This window comes from Carlito syrichta, unplaced genomic scaffold (genome assembly GCF_000164805.1).
Source record: "Carlito syrichta isolate Samal-C Ts95f unplaced genomic scaffold, Tarsius_syrichta-2.0.1 Scaffold315850, whole genome shotgun sequence".
NCBI classification, from domain to species: Eukaryota; Metazoa; Chordata; class Mammalia; order Primates; family Tarsiidae; genus Carlito; species Carlito syrichta.
In genome coordinates this window covers 269,818-292,724 of record NW_007259946.1, presented here as the reverse complement: position 1 = coordinate 292,724, position 22,907 = coordinate 269,818, and the positions used below count along the sequence as shown (strand labels likewise).

The 22,907-nt window shown below is 40.0% G+C and overlaps 1 protein-coding gene across 2 annotated transcripts in view; it reads right to left on the bottom strand.

Annotated features, from left to right (window-relative positions):
* Positions 1-22,907, bottom strand: part of VPS13D (vacuolar protein sorting 13 homolog D) — a 255,403-nt gene that overhangs the window by 156,531 nt on the left and 75,965 nt on the right. For both annotated transcript variants that reach the window (XM_021706673.1, XM_008073459.2), the window contains exons 28-38: positions 22,690-22,802; positions 20,188-20,400; positions 15,184-15,449; positions 13,910-14,043; positions 11,269-11,424; positions 9,832-10,042; positions 9,307-9,381; positions 6,805-7,011; positions 5,083-5,172; positions 2,004-2,144; positions 1,188-1,310 (exon numbers count right to left, since the gene is read on the bottom strand). In XM_021706673.1, coding sequence (XP_021562348.1) covers positions 1,188-1,310; positions 2,004-2,144; positions 5,083-5,172; positions 6,805-7,011; positions 9,307-9,381; positions 9,832-10,042; positions 11,269-11,424; positions 13,910-14,043; positions 15,184-15,449; positions 20,188-20,400; positions 22,690-22,802 — 1,729 coding nt within the window. The remainder of the gene's footprint in view (positions 1-1,187; positions 1,311-2,003; positions 2,145-5,082; positions 5,173-6,804; positions 7,012-9,306; positions 9,382-9,831; positions 10,043-11,268; positions 11,425-13,909; positions 14,044-15,183; positions 15,450-20,187; positions 20,401-22,689; positions 22,803-22,907) is intronic.

Below are 22,907 nucleotides of genomic sequence, written 5' to 3'. Positions count from 1 at the left end.
AAGGACAAGAAAAACCTTCATCAGAAATCTGAAGATCAGCCCTTCCTAGTGTTGGCACTGACTCTGGATTTAAGATGGCCTTGCATGAATGTTTTCAGAAACATATTCTTTTGGACATATTACAAAGATTACTTAGCATCTTCTGGGTAGACAATGTAACATTTTCTCAACACACAAATTGGGATAGTTAGGGAAGGAGCTGGAATGAAGTTGATGTCTAAAAAGCCCTGGCTTCTAAGTAATGACCTTGAGACCCAGAAGCAACAGCCTGGGAACACAGACAGCAAGCACAGCTGACATTTCTTTGTCTCTCCTTCTAGAGTACAGGCAGATAGAAAGTCCACTCATACGCCCTGAGGAGAGATGAACCAGTACAAATACTTTACATACTAAGAAAACCCATCTTCCCATGACACGTTTGCAGACCAGATGGAATATTTAAGTATTCATGAGCTATGTGAAGTCCAGCCAAGACCTGAAAGTTTATGATCGGTTAAACCACATCGAAAGAGGAGGCTGAGTTGAATTTAGACGACAATAGCTTGTGGAACAACTAAGACCATGCAGTTGTCCATCACCATCTCCCCAGGCCTGAGGAACACAGAGCTGGTGAGGCATTAAGTAAGGAAAGAAAACAGTGTCAATAGAGAACACACTGACTTCTCCTTCTTCAATAGACTGGGCACTCAATTACTTTATACTTTATGAACAGTACAGGATTGTTTTAAAAGCTTTTTCCACATGACATCCTGCCCTCTCTCTTTTCAAGAATATAGCCAAATCCTCTATCTCTAAATTTAGAAGACTAAAAAGACGCTTTTAAAACTCTAGTCAAAAATCCAATTAATTAGAAAAACCAATGTTTTGCCAAGTAAAACAAAACCAACCAACAGCTGATCCAGAAGTATTCTCAGGTGCACCAGTTCATCTGCGATATTACCAGAATTAAGGAATAATGTGTTGCAGATCCCTTCTCCTCCGCAAAGGTGGAATTAGAGCCCACATTGAAAGTTCAGCAGTTCATGCCAGAGAACTCTCTGGCAAAGACTAAAACAGAGCTACAGAAGATAGTCAGACTTTCCTGTATGTTTTTCCAAGAAGGATGATGGTTCTATTTGAGATTCTCAGTGAAGCACTGCACTGTAGGTCAACAGTGATTTAGTCAGACATGTGTGGAAAAAACTTACTTTGTCCAAAGCATGGAGGATCCACTGAAGAGCCCATCCAGTCTTCTGATTTGGTTGAATCCATTTCCTTGTCGTCTTTACAGTAATCTGCCATCCACGATTCCTTAGTACTTACATACTGGTCTAGAAAGAATCCCCCAAAGATATTAAAAACAGAAGTAGAAAAGATTGAAGGTTCAAGTCAAATAACTTCAATTCAGCAAAACAAGTTGATCTGTACGATAATATTACTCTTCTTTTAGATGACAGAAATACAGGAAAAGAGTGGTTTTCATTCACTACATCGAATCCAGCAAGGTACATATCAGTGTTGCTGAAGGTACTTTCAGAACGCACACAATTAGCTTGGCAACTCTTTAAGCATGTCATTTTAAGAGTCAGGTCAACATACTTGATGGGAACCAACACAGCAACAAAGGCAACTTATTCTGCTATAAAAGTAAGGTCAAGATCACATCTTTTAAGAATTATTCTGTGATTAGTCTGATAGGCATGAATCTAAACTCACTTCCAAGACATTTAATAAACTCCAGTGTCCAAGTATTATGAGGAGAAAGTTAATTGTGACCATTATGTTTCCCAAGTTGTCTAGTTCTTGCTTGATCACTGACAGTATCAAAATGGGATGCCAACTCTGCCAACATGGGTTGAAGTGAACCATAAGGCTAGGTTAGGGTTTATCAGGAAAGCAGCCATGGTGAATGCACGATGTCTGGCACAGGCCCAAGTATTTGGTAAACTAGGATTAATAGTCTTTCAGACTCAGAACTTATGTACAGAAATGTACCAATCTATGAAAGGAAACTTTCTACTCACCAATTAGTACAGAAGTGATGTTGATGTCCAAACGGGGTTTGGCCTTGGCCTCCAGCTTCAGTCGAGGAGGATGGAGACGACTAGCTGCCTGCTGTTGCCAGGATACAGAGCATGGCCAAGGCTCAATAAATGGCTCCCAGCCTAAAAGAACACAGGAAATAAGACATCTGTTCAGCAGATATCAAGAGTTTATGGGGAACACTATTCACAAATGCTCAGCAAGGACAAACTGGAGCTTAATAGCTTTCTACTTTCAATTCAATTTCACAACAAAAGCACCACCTTTAGCTGTAGGTCACCCTACAGATGTCTACACTATCTGAGGAAACAAGTGGAAGAATATGTGTACCCCCACTCTGGTCTTTCAGAGGTGGCAGAAAGGAGGGTAGGGACACTCGTGTCCTCCTCCATCAAGAAGCAGGCAGGACCTATTCTTGACACTCAAATCAGAAAAAGGAGACTTGGACTCAAGTTGGAAAAATAATAAAATGGTTAAATAAATAACTATTAAATTTGACTCCCTTGGTTACCTGAACGATCCATTGGTTGAATTAAAAGGTACATTTGGAGGCTCGCTAACTTCACATTTTTTATTTTTAAATATATACAAAAGGGACCGGGCATGGTGGCTCACACCTGTAATCCTTGCACTTTGGGAGGCTGACATGGGAAGATTGCTTGAGCCCAGGAGTTTGAGACCAGCCTAGACAACATAGTGAGACCTCGTCTCTCCAAAAAAATTAAAAAATTAGCCAGCATGGTGGCATGCATTGGTAGTCCCAGCTACTCAGAAGGCTGAGGCAGAAAGACTGCCTGAGCCCAGGTTGAGGCTGTGGTAAGCTGTAATCGTGCCACTGTACTCCAGCCTGGGCAACAGAGTGAGACCCTGACTCAAAACAAACAAACAAACAAAAAACACATACATACACAATACAGAGGGTGCCAAAAAATATACATATTTTAAGAAAGAAAAAACTGTATTAAAATTAAAAGATAAATACAGGTCATGTTTGACTTCTACAATTACTAGAGGTGCTCAAAGTGGTTACCATCAGCATCCAGACACTTCTGATTACAGTGAACTAAAAGTAATACATAGATAATACCTCTTAAAATATGTATGTATTTTTTGGCACCTCAGGTATACAAACAACATATATGTACAATTTAAAGAAGAATATTATCATAACACTCATGTGCTCATTCTTCAACTTAAGAAATAGAAAATTACAAGTTGCTCTGACACCCTGAGGACTACCCCCTATATCTCATTCCCTTCCTTCCCGGCAACTCTCTCACACCCATGTCCATGTAACCATTAGCTTACATTTGTAGTTAATCATTTCCATGTTCTTCTCTATAACTTTACCTGCATATATGCATTTCTTAAAAACATGTTTATGAGTCTGTCCTATTTGTGACTGTCACAAAAGTGGAAACCCTGTATATATTCTTTCAGTTTCTATTTTTGCTCAACAGCCTGTCCTGGAGCATAGTGTGGAGCCAAATGCCACATCACACTAATGCAGGTCACTACGGTACACTTATTTTCACAACTAAATAGCAACCCACTAATCAATACACAATTTATTTATACATTCAAATTCTGAAAGACAGTCACTTGATTCCAGTTTTACAGCTGTTAGGAAGAACTCTACTACAAGCAGTCTTAGACACATTTCCTAGTACACATGGGCAAGAAAATCTCCAGGGTACCGACCTAGAAGCAATGTATTGCTGGATTGTTGAGTATGCTTGCACTCATCTTTCACCAGGTCATGACAAACTGTTTTCCAAAGTGGTTGTACCAATTTACAATTCTAGTAGCAGGGACTATGGCTCGTATCTTCACCAATACTTAGTAGTGTCCCACTTAATTTTTGCCAATATGTTAGTGTGAAAAAATGGTATTTCACTGTGATTTGAAAGACTCAAGTTTTCAAAGCCAGTTAATTTTTAACAAATCTTTAAATATGCTCACACAATCAGCCATAGGGAAAGTACAATCCAACACTTACCACAGAGTAGGCACATTAGTCATCATTTGGCATTTAGTGACATCAATGTGTTCATATGATTTTAAAAGTAAGTAATATTTGGTCTGGGAAAATAAATAATCCTCAGAAAAAATAGCTACCATATGCGCTGCAAGAGTTTCTCTCAACCAGAAAGATTTGGGCCTGTTATTGTAAAATGAAACATTTTGAACAATGAGGAAGCAAGAGTGTTGCCTTTAAGTGAATCCAGAACAGAGGGAACACGTTAACTAACATAAAATTAAGTGTACTATGGGCTCTAGAACAACCAGCAGCAGCACAACAAATTGAGGCTGAATTTCGCATCGAAATCAAAGGAAGCAACCAGTCGTAGGCTTAAACCTAGGACTGCACACTACTCTCCTTACTCTGTCCACAACTACAAGGAATTCTGACGAGAGCTTCTTTACACTCTCTTAAGGCAAAGAAGTTCATAGTTAAGTCACTTGATCCTACTATATTATGGCTTCTGAATTTCAACCTGTACAGGACTTTTACCTTTCAACCTGTATAGGCCTTTCTTTACCATGGGAAGAAAGAAATCTGAAAATGCTGCAGTATTAGCCAGATTTTTATGTCTCCTGAGAAACACCTTGCTCTGATCAACTGGGCTTTGCTTTAGGAAGCAGGTAGGGCAGAATATATATTGTCACTGACTATGTAACTTCTACTGAAGCCAGCCCAGGGGGAGTGAGAAGACCTGAGGTTTAAAATGCTTGTGGCCATAAATCTCCTTAAAATTTAGCTATACTCAGGGCCAAATGAACAATCCATCACTATTTATTGAGCAATGGTATGTTTTGGAATGAGCCAAACGTCAGGATCAAAACACCTTTTTAAATCATTTTATTTAAATAATTCATTTGCAACATATCAGATGTTTTTGGAAAAATAGAAAAACATTTATCTTCTCGGCTTTTCATCTTTTCCTCTACTGCCCCGCCCCTGCCCATTCTCTCATGTAAAATTTACATAGCAATAGGTCTGGGCAAACACTTAAATGTATTGTTTAAATCCCATCATAATGTATGCTTTATACTGACCTGACAGAGCACGGTTATAATAATCTCCAGAGAGGGTGAAGTGGGCGTAGCCTTCAGGGCTAGTTCTAACATGCTGAAGAAAATTCAGACCTGTAATAAAAGCAAATCTTACCACAGCGGCAAGCAGGAGCAACCAAAACCATCTTTTGCAGACAAATCGCATGACTCAAATACTAGTTATAGCTAATACTGATAGTCTCACAGGAGAGCATACAAAATTTTGGCATGTTGTTCATTATGCAGTCTTTGCATCAATTTTGATTTTTTAAAATATTGCGTTGAAATAATATTGATCTTCATGACTAAATTTTGGGGTACCCCCTTAAATACTGTGCCTGAGGCAAGACGCTCACTCGCCTCCCCTAGCCCCAGCCCTGGTACCAAGGTGTATGCAAAGCATGTGGGAACAAAAGGAAGATATTTCTGCCTGAATATATAAAAAGAGGGCAGACTGATCAGAGTAGTCATGTCCTGATAAAAAATTAGCTCAAAATTGTAAGATTACCATAGAAAAATGAAGAATCGACTTAATTATTCTATGCAGAAAAAATATTCGTAGGAGCCGGGCTCGGTGGCTCAGCCTGTAATCCTGTGCCTTTGGGAGGCTGAGGTGAGTGGATTGCCTGAGCCCATGGGTTCAAGACCCGCCTGGGCAGCAAGACCTCATCTCTACAGTAAATCAAAAAATCAGCTGGGCGTGGTAGCGCATGCCTGTAATTCGGCTACTTGGAAGGCTGAGGCAGAAGGATCACCGCAGCCCAGCAGGTCGAGGCTGCGGTGGCTGGGAGCGGCCACTGCCCTCCAGTCTGGGCGACAGAGTGAGACTCCAACACACACACATAAAAAAAAAAAAATTTGTGGAAACGGTCACAATTTCAGCATTTTTTAACCAAGTGGGCTTCATGATGCCTAGAAGCACAGGGAAAAGGACAACTTCTCTAACATGCAAAAGGTCACATTAAAGTACCAGAACCAAATTTTACTTGAGGAGAAAAGAGGCTGGCATGGTAGAAACAATGAAAAATTAAAAGTAATACAGTAGTGAGATTTCCATTAACTCTCCTCAGTAACCTCATTCTGACACTGTTTGCAATGATACACTTAAGAATCAAGTACTCCTCCAAAGTACAGTTACTTAGAAGAATCACTTGAGCCCAAAAGTTCAAGGCCAGTCTGGGTAACATGGCAAGACCATGTCTCTTAAAAAAAAAAAAAAAAAAAAAAAAAGGATAAATTACTCCTACCCTGGTCCCCATTCTAGACAGCCCTTACATGGCTCTATGACGGACACTCAGAAGTAAGCTTTCCAATAAGATTCCGGTTTTTTTATTTTTCAGAAATGAAAGCAACAGAACCAATATTTTCTGAGTTCATCTTTTAAATGTCTAGCGCTATTCACTACAATCTTTAGACACATTACAAAGATAAGAAAAATGGAGAGAGAAGAATTTATTTAGCTAGAGCTGTTAATACAATGGAAACTTTATCAATGACAATTTCTATTATTCCCAAGCTATAGGCTGAAGGCCACATATGGAAAATAAATACAAATTTCTTTAAAATCCACATAATGAAAAACATATGTAAAACTATTATCTAAATTTCACCCATTCAACTAAGTAGAGGAGAGCAGAAATAACATTTTAAAAAAGACAAGCCCCAAATAATTCAGCAATCACTGAAAATATTCACGATGAAACTGAAAGTCAGGATAATACTCACGGGAAAAGGTAAGCTCAGCAAGAGGAACATCACAGTCCATGCAATCGTCGATAAAACAGATGCACACACTCTCAGCTTTGATCTCCACACCAGAGATCAGCGGCGCTGGCACAGCCCCCAGGCTATCTCGGCTGGTGGAGGCCAGAGAAAGAGACTTCAGAGGCTCTGCATTCTTAAACAACCAACTTGCTGCCTTTTTCAATTGGCCTTCAAAGAAATTAAAAAGTGATCAGTTCCACCAGCTTCCACAGCTACCCTGGCCATTCATAGAGGAAACAGAGAAACAAAGTTTCACAGAGACCTACTGAGAAGCCCCTGGAAATACTCTCACACTTAAAAAAGAAAAAAAACCTAGCATAATAATAGAAATTCTGCTTTTCAGTAAATAGAATAAGGCCCTCTGTTGAACACCTTCGAATTTACCACACCATTCATAGTCTGGCTCAAAATGACTCCAGTAAGCCATCCCTCCTCTACCATGACATCCACTGAAGGAGAAGAAAGAAGAGGACAGGAGACAGTCCAAATTCTAGGTGCCACTTGGCATTTAAGTCCTTAATCTTCGCTATGTAGTTTTGCATATATTGATTGTTGCTTTGTAACTGTACTCTCTAACTTTGTATATATTGTGTCCCCTCAACCAATCACAAATTCCTTGTTAACAGAGATTGAAAAATTGCATGTGTGTAACATACACTGTTAAATAACAGCTACTTGAATACACCAGATTGCTAAAGTCCCCTTCTCTCATCAAAAAAGCAAAGCAAAGCAAAGCAAAGCAATGCAACCCCATACTTACAAATCACCAGGCGCCACTACATGGAACAGTGTAGTAGTGAAGGGCATGGGTTCTGGAGTAAGATGGCCTGGCTTCAGATCCTGGTTCTACACTTACTAGCTGCTAGATTTTGGGCAAGCTTCTTAATCACTGTGTGCCCTACAGCACTCACTTAAATAATGAGTATACTTAAAATTCTCAGTGCAAAGCTTGGCATGTAATAAACATTATTTTCTATTAACTACATTATTGATAAACAATAGTTGTTATTATCATTTTATCACTGACTAAATTAAGCTTTATTTACTAAAGAAAATAAAAATTAACCAAGAAATCCAAAAGGCTCCTAGAAGTTAAAAAAAAATGCTTGAACTGTTAAAGAAAGAGTAAAAAGCATAGAAAAAGTCAACATTAAAGGGCACAAAGTTAATTAAACCAAAAAGCAATGATGATTGAGTGAAACAAAATTAAGGAACACAATAACTAGGTTCACCTTCATTTTTTTCAGAATGAAAAAATAGTTAATGCAAACAATTATGTCATGATACCAGCATTTTTGCATGCTACTGGCTGAAATGTAACCAGGATACAATCTTTTTAGAAAAAGACTCAAGTAAAGAGCCTGCAAAATATATCTACACCCTTTGGTCCAGTAATTAAAAATACTAGGTCTCTCTGCTAAGGAAATACTTAAAAGACACACACAAAAGTTCACACCAAAAAGTGTTTATGATAGAATTGTGTATAATATTGAATGAAAAACAAGTGAAAAATGATTAAATTATATCTTTAGAGTCAACGTGAAAAAAATCAATGTTTACAAATAATTTCAATGATATAAGAAGATGCTACTAATATGTTAAATATATTATAATAAAACTATAATTAAAATCAATAAAATATTGTAAGAAACTATAAAATTATATCCGCAGAACTATCAATATATAATATATTACATGTGTATACACGTGTGTATAGATTTACTGTCCATAGTACATGGAGAAACAAAGTGTCAAGACTGGAAGGAAATGCAGCTTTTGCTGTACTTCTCCTTTTTTAAGAGAAAGGGGAACAAAGAGGGAGGTGAAGAAGAAGTGAGATGCAGTGGAAAGAACACAGGCTTTAGAGTTAGGCAGGCCTGGCATTAAACTCATCTTGAGGACTAAGAGGTGACCTCAGACAAGTTTACTTAAGTTACTTAACTGATCTGACCCAGTCTCCTTATCTGAAGTGAGAATAATAATGTCCACCTCCAAGGGCTATGAGGAGGATTCAACCAGAAAACACAAAGACAGGCACAAAGGAGCTCAATAAATGGTCATGACCATCAGAATCACCGTCATTAGTGCTACCACTAGTAACAGTACTAACATTTCTGGAGTACACACTTTCTCCAGTGCTTTGCATACAGTGACTTATTTGTATCAAATCTCTGAGGGGGGGCCTCTTATCCTCATTTTATAGATAAGGAAGCACTAGTACAGAGAGGCCCAAAGTCACTAATAAGTACTAATAAGGGCACCCAGGCAACCAGTTCCAGAGGCCATATTCTTATCTATTATACCACACTGCTGCTCCTTATCACTGACCTGAGGTAATACTCAGCCCACACACATCCAGGATCGTCTAAGTACATTCTGCTAAGTCACCTTGTAGGGAAGAAGAAATGGGAAGGAAGCATATTCTCAAAGTAAACCACAGATAAGAACTCTCATTCAAATTACCTTGGCACACCAAAAGAGCTTTGCGACAATCATCCATGCTAAATCCCAGCTCCTGCAGTCTAGCCAGCTGTAACTCTAGAAAAAAAATGGTCGTAATTTTTATAAATAATTTTTATATACTTAATCCATAGACTAAGAAATAAATAAATAAATTCAGAAACTGGTAACTAAAACACTCCCATTTATCTAGGCTCCTAATTAGAGATTTCTATCAAGTGTACTCTGAAAATTCCTTGTATTGGCTGTGTTTTTAAAAGCTTAAAACTAAAACTTAGTGTTATTCACATAACTTTAGCATTACCCATGTAACTCTGGAAGAAATTGTTAAGAGGAAAAAATAGTGGAGCAGTTGGTTTGGGGTGTTTTGCTTTTAAATTTTAAAAAATGAGAGTCATACTTATGACTTACAATTATACTTAATGACACTCAATTAGACTCCAAACAATTTAATTGTGCAAAAGAAAATTTCAGTTAAAAGGAAGCAGTTATTAGGAAGACTAAGTGGGTTTTATAGTTAAAACCTACCCAAGACAGGGTCTAAGGTGTGTCTTGTCCCTTCTCTAACTTCCTCTCCAACACGAGATGCACCTGGAAGGTAACTGCTAACAGATTCGGCCTCCTGGGCTGCTGAGTCCGGCACTGCAGCTTGAGCTTGCTCTGGGATGGATTTTGCAATGGCAAGAAACAGCTGAACATCATTATAGGAGAGTCTGATATCCAGGGCTTGTAACTGAATCTAACAAAATGTAAAGGTAGCAATTTTTTAAAGCTGCATTCAACTTTACATCCACATCTCTTACAAAATACAATTCCTATTCTAAGTTCTAGATGTCCAACTGATACTACACCAAATTTCTCATTTAAAAGACTGCAAAAATCTTGAAAGGAAGCACTAGTAACCATAAGGTAAGATGTCTCAGGTATGGTAAGATGTCCCAATTGTGAGATCAAATGGTCACAAATCACCAAATTTAAAATACTAAGCTAGGATAATTACTAGAACAGTTAGTATTTCAGCAAGATGATTTTCATACAAGCACATTAATCAATTAAGCAGAGGATCAGAGAATGGCTCTGGGGAGAAAGGACCACCAATTAACAGCATTTGTTAATCCATTTTGCATGGATCTACAGAATGTTTTAAATCTCTAAAACAAACTGACCAACCAACAAGATTTATTTCTTCTTTATTCACACATAACTTTAAATGAGTCAAGTTTAACATTAATATTTCCTGAAATCCAGTCTTCTTCAGAGATTACCAATACGACCACCACTGGAATAGGCAGCACAGACACCAAGACCAGACCACTATAGCAATAGGGACTCTGAATGACTGTCAGAATGGCTGGGAATGGTGCTTATTTGTTTATATAGTTATGTGTTTATGTATGTATGTATTGATTTATTTTCTGTGAGGTACCACTAAGATGGAAAATCAGGATGGCTTTTCTCTCTTTCAGTCTTCTACAAATTCAAATGGGCTGATTTCCCTCAACCAAAGAAACCCAGCACCCAGTCTTCATGTCTTCCTTCCCTTGCGGCACCCTGTATTCTCCTTACCTCCCTGGTACCACCTTGCTCTAGTCAGCCCTTCTGTTCCCATCCAACCTGACTTCTGCCCATGGAATACTCCTCCCCACCCCTCCCCCCTCCGGCCTATTACATCCCACATTCCACCATTCCTCCTGGACTCACCTGACCTTGGGTCCCACTCACAATTAATATTCCTGCCTACATTGAGTTCTGCTTTCTGTAAACTTCCACAGAATGTCAAGATTATACCAGGCAACTAAAAGGTCTTTTATTTTCCCCAAGATTGCAGGGTCTTCTAAGACACAGTGTCATGTGTATTTTGTATTTCCCAAAGCCACTAAAATGTTGAGCTCAGAGTAAATAAGAGTGCCTGCACAGAAAAGTGTTTAAGTACATTCATGTATTATACAAGTTTTACATCATTACCTCTAGGATAGGCGGGAAATCTTCACTATTGAATGCATCCATCAATCCTGAACTATTCTGATAAGAAGAATTTCCCACCAACTCCACTTGAATTTGTACGGGATCAACAATTGAAAGAGCTGTATCCTGCTCATTCCCTAGTCGACATGAAAACACCTAGAGAACAAAATGCAATACGGCAAGAATTAATGTCTGATCCAGGACGGGTCTAACCATCAGCACAGAAAGAGACTGTCTCAAAAGCAATCAGATCTATGTTATCACAGATGAACAATTGCTGGAATAAATAATGTGAAGAATGAGACTGGTACTCCCACCGCCAAGAGCACATGCAGTGGTTCATCCAGAGGAAAAGGCAATTTAGCAATACATCCGAAAGACTAAAAAATCTCACGCCCTTTGATGAAATAATTTTACTTCTCTCTAGAAACTAGCCTAAGGAAATAAATGCAAAATATTTAAAAATTTCACTGAATCATTATTTAATTATTATTATTATTTTATTTATTTATTTATTTATTTTTTTGAGTTGGAGTCTCACTCTGTCACCCAGACTGGAGTGCAGTGGCCACTCCCGGCCACCGCAGCCTCGACCTGCTGTGCTCCGGCGATCCTTCTGCCTCATCCTTCCAAGTAGCCGGAATTACAGGCATGCGCTACCACGCCCAGCTAATTTTTTGATTTATTGTAGAGATGAGGTCTCGCTGCCCAGGCGGGTCTCAAACCTGCGGGCTCAGGCAATCCACTCACCTCAGCCTCCCAAAGGCACAGGTATTTAATTATTTTTTAAAATTAAGAGCAACCAAGGTTATATCATATCCACTCAAAAGAATATCTGCAGTCATTTAAAAATGACAGTCAAAAAGATCGTATAAGATGTAGGACGATAGTTACAACATAGACTGTGAAAATACAGCCCAAAATAATAATATACTATGACTTTCTTTTAAGGAAAAAAATCACATCAATATGTCAATACATATATGTGTGGTGGGATAGGTTATTTTCCTTCCCTTCATAAGTTCTTAAAAATAAATACATTAATTATTAAAGCTGAGAGGTACACATGGGATCCATAATATTGTTTACTTTGTATATGTTTGAAATATAATGAAACATTAAAAAATAAATATATTTGTGGGAAAGAGAAGGGAGGAAGGAAGGAAGGGAAAGAGGAAGGAAGGAGGGAGAGTGGGAGAGGAGGAGGCTGGTCTCATTCTCGGACCAAATTATTCTGTATGCTTAAGAAGAGTACAGAAGAAAGAAGAAAGCATTCACTTTGTCCCCCCTTTTGGAGCATTTCCTAGTGCTACTGAAAACCAAAGTCCTTCGCCATATTTAAAATTAACTCATACTTTATAAATCTTCCCCAATGATGTACCAAGCAGGTCTTAAAATTCAGACCCAACGGCACTGCCTAAGAAACAAGACTGAAAGGAGTTTCCAGAAATCTAAAATATTTGGTCATGTAGTTTTTCTAAGACTTAGGAGCAGAAAACTTTCATTTTCCTTTTTCCTTCAGGGGCTTCTGCTATACAAAACCCAATTGTACCTGACAGTTCATTAATCAATCACCAAGATTTCCATTCAAAGCTAGTATTGTGGTGGCTTGGGAAGCAAAGGAATTGCAATTTCATGACCAACTCGCATCACACCAGCATGCAAATCCTTCCTCTCACACTGAGGTTTCTTTACATAAGGGAAACAAATGCTCAAGAAGCAAGATCCCTGCAGGTTTTATCCAGCTACATTTTACCCAAAAAAGTATCATATACTGCTGACAGTGAAAATAAGTTTTATTCACTCAATCTCTGAGCAATACCAATGGAAAGAGGGCACGAAAAGTTCAATCATAAATGAAAGGAACCCTGATCAAACATCCTAACATTATAGCAAGAGGAATGTTCGCTGAGATCAGTGAATTAAGAACATCTGACAGACAATAATCTGCCACGGTTCCCCTTCTGTCTCCACAACCCATGGCTTAAAAAGAGACAGAGCACTTTTGGCTTAATATTGCATAATGAAATTTCAAGCTACAAAGGTCACTCCAGTGCAAATGATCCCCTCCATGAAATTACATCAAGAGCCTCAAGCACCACTGTTAGAGATGCGCTCCTTTACAATAGGACTGACCCTCAGGAGCTGCCCTTCTACAGATCAGGTATTCCTGAGAGATAATAATATAAAACCTTTTACAAGCAGGTTTCCTTAACTCCAAAGCCCCAGCTCTTCCCAGGGCAGCACACAGAATGGGGAAGGGGATGCCAGGGAAGTGAAGACCATGGCCTCACCTTCACAAAGCTGCCAGGGCCTAGACCTGCAGAGCTAGAGGACAGAGCAAGGTGCCCAACTGGGTAATGGGAACTAGAAGAATCTCCTGGAACTTCCTGAGGAAGGAAGAGTATAAGAGAAAGAGGGAAATGCCCTCTGCATATCTGTAGCCTCACACTAGAAGACTGAATTCACACATTACAATAGAGCCTGGTAGATTTGAGGTGAAAACAAAGGGGAGAAGGGGGCAAGGGTCCTCCAATTCCATGATTTCCCCTAATGAAAGTTTAGGAGGTGAAATTCTCCTCCAGACAGTTTTCTCTTGAGCCAAACATGCAGTGCTGTAATCAACACATAGACTTCTTACCTCGATGCCAAACAAACTTCCTGAAAAGGGGCGATCGACAAACCGGGGCTTATAGGTAAGCACTGTGGTGCCTTTCAGAATAATGGCATTGGTATCGAAGCAGGACACATCTTCAACAACCACAAACTCGGTGCCTATAAAAGACAGCATCATCAATCACGCCAAAGCTAGGAAGCTGAGAAACACCAGGCTACTGCAAACAAAGCAGCACATTTCCACCAGGCAAGAACATTAACCAGTAAGATTTGCTCTCCAAGATGTTGGTTCACTGTCATCCTGAAACAGTTCTCTGTACGTGGCCAGATATAGCTGAGCCAAAGAGCACTGAGCTGGCAGAATAGCCTGTGATGTGGTTTCTCTCTTTAGCATGTATTTTTAAACTAGAGAGAAAAACTGCATCTCAGTCCTTCTGGGAGGCCTACCAGATATTCAGAAGCTCAGAAAATTGACCTTTCTTTAAGTGATGACCCGACTGAAAATCCCAGGAAATAGATCCAGGTAGTACTAACGTTGGTTAAGCATCATAAGTTGCTACCTGGCATACATATATGTAGCTGCTTACAAAACTGTTTACAAAGAATGTAGACCAATTTAATGTCATGATTTTTGAAATCAATAGGTGCAGACAGTTTTCTACTCATATGTAATGGCAAATTCACTCTGTTTTACACTGTGTTTTCATCAAAACCATGTATAGATTGAGTTTTTGTAACCGAACTCATTTAAAATGCATTGTGAAAGCCAGCTTCCTCAACACACTGATAAGTAGGTAAGGGTATCATAACAGTAATTACATAAATACATACAGATGCACCAGAAGAATCCACTAGTCAACAAAAATAGTAAATCCATCTGTAAGGAAAAATAACTTTTTCATAAGTAAAATAATATTTATCTTTAAATCAGAGATTTTCACATGCCAAATGTGCCTAAACTTAGCAAAGCACATCTGTTGAGGCCCTAACTATCAAACAGAAAATTGAAGCCAGATTTCACATTGGGAAAAAGACCACTGCCCAGGTTGGTGCTCAGGCCAGGCACATGCACTGGGCAGGCAGAGGACAGGGCCAAGAGATCCCATAGCCTTCAGTGGGTCAGGCAACTCACCTGAAAATGGAGGTCAAGAACTTCGATGCTCATTGGTTCATAAAGGATGAAAATGCATAAGTGCTCATGTCAAGAAACAAAAGGCAACAGTGAAATCATCCTATAAGACAGATACTGAGCCTAGCTTCCAAACTAAGCACCAGTGAATCACACCTATATATAATCACCTGTTACATTGACCTTGACCTCCAGGTGCCTTTCATTGGACACAGGAAGAGAAGACCGCTTGGTAACTACTCCACTCTTCACAGTTTTGGGAACTATAGCAGATTCACTGCTAGAGTTATGGTGGTGGCGAGGAGAAACATTGTTTTGTTTCTTAGTATCTCTAGGTGTGTGAAGAAAATCATGGACTAGCAGTAGCCAGTCAAATATGAGAAACACACGGAGATTGTTGAGAACTACTGTAAAACAGGAGGACTCCTTGGTAGCTCTACAAGAAAGAAGATAGAAAAAACAAATAGGGAAGAAGCAGCATGGTATTTCAATAACCTGCAATAATTATTTAGTTTTGGCACATTGTATTCCAATATTTTCTAAACTGCCAACTTTGAGTATCAATAAACTCTGAACACTGGTTGAATAGCACATTTAGTGTATTACAGGTTTAATAACACAATCAGTATAAGTTAATCATATGTTTAAAACAGGAAGGAATATGTTATAAGAAGACAGAATAGCATAGCCCAGTACTTCTCAGCTGGGATGACTGTGCTCCCCAGGAGACATTTGGAAATTTCTGGAAACATTTTTGATTGACTTTTTGGTTGTAATAGCAACTGAGGGAAGGGAGGTTTCTATTGATATCTAGTGAATAGAGGCCAGAGATGTTGTTAGGCATCCACAATGCCAGGACAGCCCCAAAATAAGGAGTTATCTCACCCTAAATGTCAACAGTGATAAGGTTGAGAAACTCTGGTGTAGTAGAAAGAATACAGCCTTTCAGGTCAGAAACTCAGATTTAAATACTGTCACCTAAGAGTTGTGTCATCTTGGGAAAATTACCTGCCTTCTCTCAGCCTGTTTCCAGAGAGGAATATTAATATCATAAGAAATAAAGCATCAGGTCAGGCTCGGTGGCTCAGCCTGTAATCCCAGCACTTTGGGAGGCCGAGGTGAGTGGATTGCCTGAGTCCGCGAGTCCAAGACCTGCCTGGGCAACTTGATGAGACCTCATCTCTACAACAAATCAAAAATTAGCTGGGTGTGGTAGCGCACTCCTGTAGTTCCAGCAACTCGGAAGGCTGAGGCGGAAGGATCGCCGGAGCACAGCAGGTCGAGGCTGCGGTGGCCAGGAGCGGCCACTGCACTCCAGTCTGGGTGACAGAGTGAGACTCCAACTCAAAAAAAAAAAAAAAGAAAGAAAGAAAGCACCAGGCACATAGCAGAAATTTGATAAATATCACTTTCCTTCCCTATAAGCTATTTCTTTGTTTTCTTTCTCTTTTCTTTGTTCTTTTGTTTTGTTTTGTTTGAGTTGGAGTCTCACTCTGTCACCCAAGCTGGAGTGCAGTGGCATATTCACGGTCACCCTACAGTCAACCAGCTGGGCTCCAGTGATCCTTCCGCCTCAATCTTCCAAGTAGCTGGAACTACAGGCACACGCTACCACGCCTGGCTAATTTTTTTATTTATTGCAGAGATGATGTCTCACCAAGTTGCCCAGGCTGTTCTCAAACCCGTGGGCTCAGGCTATCCCCTCACCTTGGCCTCCCAAAGTGCTAGGATTACAGGTTTGAGCCACCAAGCCTGGCCAGGCTATTTCAAGAGGATCAAAGAGGTGTACTTTCTTAGATCTCTGGGATCACTTCTTTATAAACATCAAGTTTATAAACTAGTACTAGATGGTTTCTCTAGCTGAAATTGACCTTAAGGCCCAGATCGTCTAGCCAGAGCGGAACAAGTAAGATGACATTTACCATGGGTATATCCCCTAGGCAACCTAGAGGTAGAGTTGTGGGGTGGTGGTTGTTTTGTGGTCTCCATTACTCCAAATTCTATATTTGAAGTTATAACCCAAGGAAGACTTTCAGGCCTGGCCTCAAATCATGGTATAGTCTTGGGCTTGACCCAGGCCCTATTAATACATTAGCAGGCCAGATCTACTAATGGATAGGACATTACCTCTACTCTACCAAGATGGGCAGGACAAGAGAAACATGGGCTAGGGTCACTTAGATAGGGTTTTCTGGGTTGACCTTGGTCCTGTAAGCCCAAAAGAGAAACTCTGGGGCTCTAGTTACTCCATGTACCTGGTTCCCTGCCCTAAAAGGTGCTCCTATGTGGGAAAAGCTGATGTAGAGATATTTCCAAGGCTGGTTTCTCTATTCTCTCAGTTCTCCTAGACCTGGCTCACTGCCTCTAGAGAAAGGGCATGCTGCTGCATGTCTCCTTCCTACAGACACAGCATTTTTCACAGAAACACTCTACCCTTGTGTAATAGAGAAAAAATGTTGCCCTCAGTAAAATTTTTCCACCCCATTTTGAACATGGATTGTCAGAGCTCTGCACTAACTGGAAAGTCAGTGTGTTGGATCCCTTTTCTGGAAAATATTTCAAGCCTTTAAACACTGTGAAGTGATTTATATTTGACACACAAAATCCCAACAGAAGAGTAATTCTTCTTGAGACACGAAAGGCGTTCGAAAGTTCCAATCAAGAGTACATTTTACTCCTCTCACTAACAATAGTATTTTTGTTAGCATGAGCCAAGGTAAGACTTTATTATTTGACTCCAATAAATTATATATATATATATAAATAATCCAAGGTTCCTTGTTTATTAAAAATTGAGTAGGAGGGGGAACAACCTGATCATTTAGGAAGAAATATCAATAATAATAATGCAAACTTAAGAAATGTTTCTGTAGATGGACCAAATATATGCAAATCTTCTCTTCAAACAAACATCTTTAAACAAAGGAACACAAAACACAACCATCTTATCATATGACTGCAATCAGCCCAATGTGCGAGAAGCCTGTTATGTCTGAAGACTGTTAGAAGGGTCATGGGGCTTTGAAGTCAGAGACCCAGGTTTGAGTTCTGACTTCTTAACCCACTAGCTGTATGTCCTTAGAAGAGTTACTAACCCTTCTCCAGGTTTCTATCCCGGCATCTGTGAAATGGGAAGAAGTCATCCACTATACAGATTTGCTGTGAGGATTAAACTGACAGTAGGTAAAATGGCTGGCTCATGGCAGGGCCCAATAAGAAGCAATAATGATCTCTACTATTGAACTTTTTAAAAGTTCACACAAGAGTTAAAATATCTATTTTGCTAGATTTCCAAAAGGCATAAGGAGAAATCATGACCTCTTGCTCCAAAAAAAAAACCCTAAACCGAGGAATTCTCAACAGCACACTGAGGTGTCAGGCATACGTAAACATACAAATACAGGAATAATCCTGACTTTTTCTTTCTTTTTTTTTTTTTTTTTGAGTTGGAGTCTCACTCTGGTGGCACACTCATGGCTACCCTAGCGTTGACCTCCTGGGCTCCAGCAATCCTTCCACTTCACCCTTCCAAATAGCCAGAACTACAGGTGCACAATACCATACCCGGCTAGTTTTTTATTTATTGTAGAGATGAGGTCTCACCAAGTTGCCTGGGCTGGTCTTGAACCCTAGGGCTCAGGCAATCCACTCGCCTTGGCCTCCCAAAGTGTTGGGATTACAGGCTGAGCCACCGAGCCCAGCCTATTTTTCTTTTTCTTTTTTTTCCCTTTTATTTTTTGCTTAACCACAAAGTTTTTCCCAGCCTTTTTATTTGGTGATTTATACATACAACCTATCTGATGACATTAAGCACTAGCGGAAGGAGAGGTCTTCTTTGGATTTTCATTGAAGGATTTCTTTAGATCAGACCTAATTTTTCAGTATCAGGTCTATGCTCAGTCATAACATCTTCCAGTAGTATATCATAAAACAATACAAGCCGGGCTCGGTGGCTCAGCCTGTAATTCTACGCCTTTGGGAGGCTGAGGTGAGTGGATTGCCTGAGCCCATGGGTTTGAGACCCGCCTGGGCAACCTGGCGAGACCTCATCTCTACAATAAATCAAAAATGAGCGCGTGCCTGTAAATCTGGCTACTCGGAAGGCTGAGTCAGAAGGATCGCCGGAGCCCAGTGGGTCGAGGCTGCAGTGGCCGGGAGCAGCCATTGCACTCCAGTCTGGGTGATGGAGTGAAACTCCAACTAAAAAAAAAATAAATAAATAAATACAAGTTACATTAGTAAAATTAATAACAGCTACCAACTGTGCCAAGCAATATGCCAGACTGTTTTGTTTAATTATTACCTCTACCTTATGAGGTGGGTATATTTAAATATTTTTCTATTTTATATAAGAAAAACTTGAGACTCAATGAGACTAAACAACTTGTCCTAGGACACGTAGCTGGAAAGTCAAAGATCAAGGTTATTTTTTGTTTTTGTTTTTGAGTTGTGGTCTCATCCTGCCACCCAGACTGGAGTTCAGTGGTATGACCACAACTCACTTCAGCCTCAAACTCCTGGGTTCAAGCAATCCTCCCACCTCACCATCTGGGAATACAGGTGTGTGCCATCATGCTCAGGTAATTTTTTAATTTTTTTCTAGAGACAAGGTCTCACTATGTTGCCCAGGATGTAGATCAAGGTTTTGAGCTCAGAACTGATTCCAAAACACATGCTCTTTCCCAAGGCTGCCTCCCATAACACAAGAAAAATATAATCTAACTCAAAAAGGTAAAAACTCTTTACACATGAACAAGTGAGTAACACTTGAATAAATAGGTAATTCAAGCCAAAACCCATTCCCTTCCATTATTTGTATAGAGCAAAGGTCTTTTTTTCTTTTTTAAATAAAACAACATAATTTATTCCTTCCCCAAGTAACTTTACAAATTAAAACAGTTTACAGCTTGCAGAAAGGCTGATTTTAAGGACCTGGTTCAATTGTGAGCTACTTGTTTTTAAGGCAATGGAGACATCTTTTGGCCAATAAATGAAACTGCAAGGTTATAGGACTAACACATAAATACACAGTGGGAAAGCCATTATCAATCTATTTATCTGTTTAGTGATTCCTTGGTCCTTGGATGTCCTAAAGCCAACACAGACTTGGCCCACTAGCCACAAAATGAAACGTCTCCACAAAGAAAGGCAGAGGCTGGGTCTGGATCTCCTACCTGAAATGTAGTTCAATCTGAATGGACCCTTGATTAGTGCTGCTGTTCTTGGAGGGCTGAAAGATACAGCTGAATACATTGGTCATGCCAGGGCTGGTCTTTTGCCCAGCATAGCGGGTATCAAAAGCCATCATGGAATGGGAAACCAAGTTAATGGACTTGGTTTGGTTGGAAAAGCTCTCATAGAGCAGTTTACATTTCTTGAAGTCAAATCTAAAAGGGAGAAAAGAAAGCAGAAAAGATGTGAAACATAACTCTTCCATTTCACAAAAGTACACAATTTCAAGATAGCAAGAACAAAATCATAAATATATCTAAGTGCTATGCAGGAGAATAATTTTCATTCTGAGTTCTTTCTTTCTTTCTTTCTTTTTTTTTTTTGAGTTGGAGTCTCACTCTGTTGCCCAGACTGGAGTGTAATGACCGCTCCCAGCCACCGCAGCCTCGACCTGCGGTGCTCCGGCGATCCTTCTGCCTCTGCCTTCCGAGTAGCTGGAATGACAGGCACACGCTACCACACCCAGCTAATTTTTTGATTTTTTATTGTAGAGATGAAGTCTTGCCTGCCCAGGCGGGTCTTGAACCCGCAGGCTCAGGCAATCCACTCACCTCAGCCTCCCAAAGGCACGGGATTACAGGCTGAGCCACCGAGCCCAGCCATTCTGAGCTCTTTCACTGATTTTGTTAACAGACCCCTCAAAATGGACTTAGTAGCATTGTGCCTCGCACTTTTACTTTTTCAGTTCCAAAGAGATGATCTTGTTCATAGAAGAAATAACAATGCCACATATTTATTATATTCTAGGTTCATTATCATTTCCACTTTCCATCAGAAGTCTAAGAAGGCTATATATTTGTATAATCCCCAAAGGATGTCAAGGGTCCCTTCAAATCACCAGTCAATTCTAGCTTACCTAAAGATTTCACTCTCCAGATTTGGGGGGGAAGGGGGATGGGGAGGGTTGGAGTCTTACTCTGCCTCCCAGGTTGGAGCGCAGTGGCACACTCACAGCCACCGCAGCCTCAACCTTCTGGGCTCAGGTGACCCTTCCACCTCAGCCTTTCAAGTAGCTGGAACTACAGGCATGCGCCACCATGTCTGGCTAATTTTCTGATTTATTGTAGAGATGAGGTCTCGCCAAGTTGCCCGAGTTGGTCTTGAACCTGTAGGCTCAGGCAATCCTCTCACATCAGCCTCCCAAAGTGCTGGGATTATAGGCATGAGCCACTGCGCCCAACCCACTCTCCAAATTTTTATGTAAGACTGTCATAATGTACTGGGAACAACCAGAAAATAATGTGTTTGGAACCACCCATTTTTTTAATAACAGAAAGTTGCAATGAGCAATTCATAATTACTCAGTACCACTGTGACAATACATACAGAATTATTCCATATTGAGAAAAACTAAGGGCATAGTCAGTCAACAGAAAAAAAAAAAATGCTGGCTCACAAGACCATCAATCTGGGACCAGTTTCGTTCTCATCAGATGAGCCAGGTAAAGACTACGGCAAACTTTCAAGGGAAAGACAAACTAGAAGATAAGAGTGCTTCTGCATGGAAATTATTGGCCTTGAAGTTCTGTTTTTAAATACCAGACCACTTTTCCAGCCATATGACTTTACGCTAGTCAGAAACTGTATCTAGGAAATAGGAATAATATCTGCCCAGTCTTACAGGACTGATGCAAAGACCAAAATGAAAAGGTTATTAAGTGTGAAAATATGATACATTCTTTGAAGTTCTACAGCAGTAATCACAAATTCATACATCTACACTGAACAGAAAAGTGAGATAAGTGAACTGCTAGGTAAGCACACACCCCATCTAAAGGGAGCAGTTGCTACTCAGCATCCAGATGCTTCCAAGTGAGAACATGTACTGACTGTTGCTAAAGCTTACAATTTTTCAAAAGAAACTAAAATCCAAACTTTTATGTAAAATTTCCCAAATGGTCAAATGGTGGCCAGTGAGGTGGTCATCAGTGCCACACACCAAGTAGCTCTGGGTCTCCCTCCATAACTATTCTAACACACGATGAGACAGCACCTCCTAACTCCATCACAACATGTGGGACCATGTTTTAGCTCCATGAGGTTTGGCAGTGCATTTAATTGCCTTAAGACCATTCCAAGCTCTTGTTTTTCTCTTTGGCACATCAAAACACTGGCTGCTCTGTCACCCTGAGAGACTGTAATGACCAGAGCAGCCTGAGACCCACCACCATCACATAGTATGAGGGAGAAAAGCATCTTCACTGGTTTAAGCCACTGGTATTTTGGGGTTGCCTGTTACTACAGTATAATCTAACCTACACTGAGTGACAGAGAAACAAATGGAAACTTTTCCAAAAGTACTGTGAGACCAACCAAAAGGCACTGTGCAGACCACGTTCTGCCTGTGGACCACCACTCCCTGCAACCTTTGCTCTATGCTAATGCAAAATGTATATTATTTGCACTATGGTTGCACTAGTAAAATAATATAATTAAAGGCATACCTGGCTAGGGACCCAGCACCTTCTTTGCCTTTTGGTTCTTTGAGTTCCAGACTCACATTTACCATATCAACGAGGAAGCACATGCACGTGTACACTTCTCCACTCAGAACGGTCTACAAAAGGAAAATACTAATCAATCCACAGCTGATGACCTCACCTAAACATGCCTTAATAGGTCAATAAATCTAACTTGCTTGTTGTTCCACCTTCATTTTCCT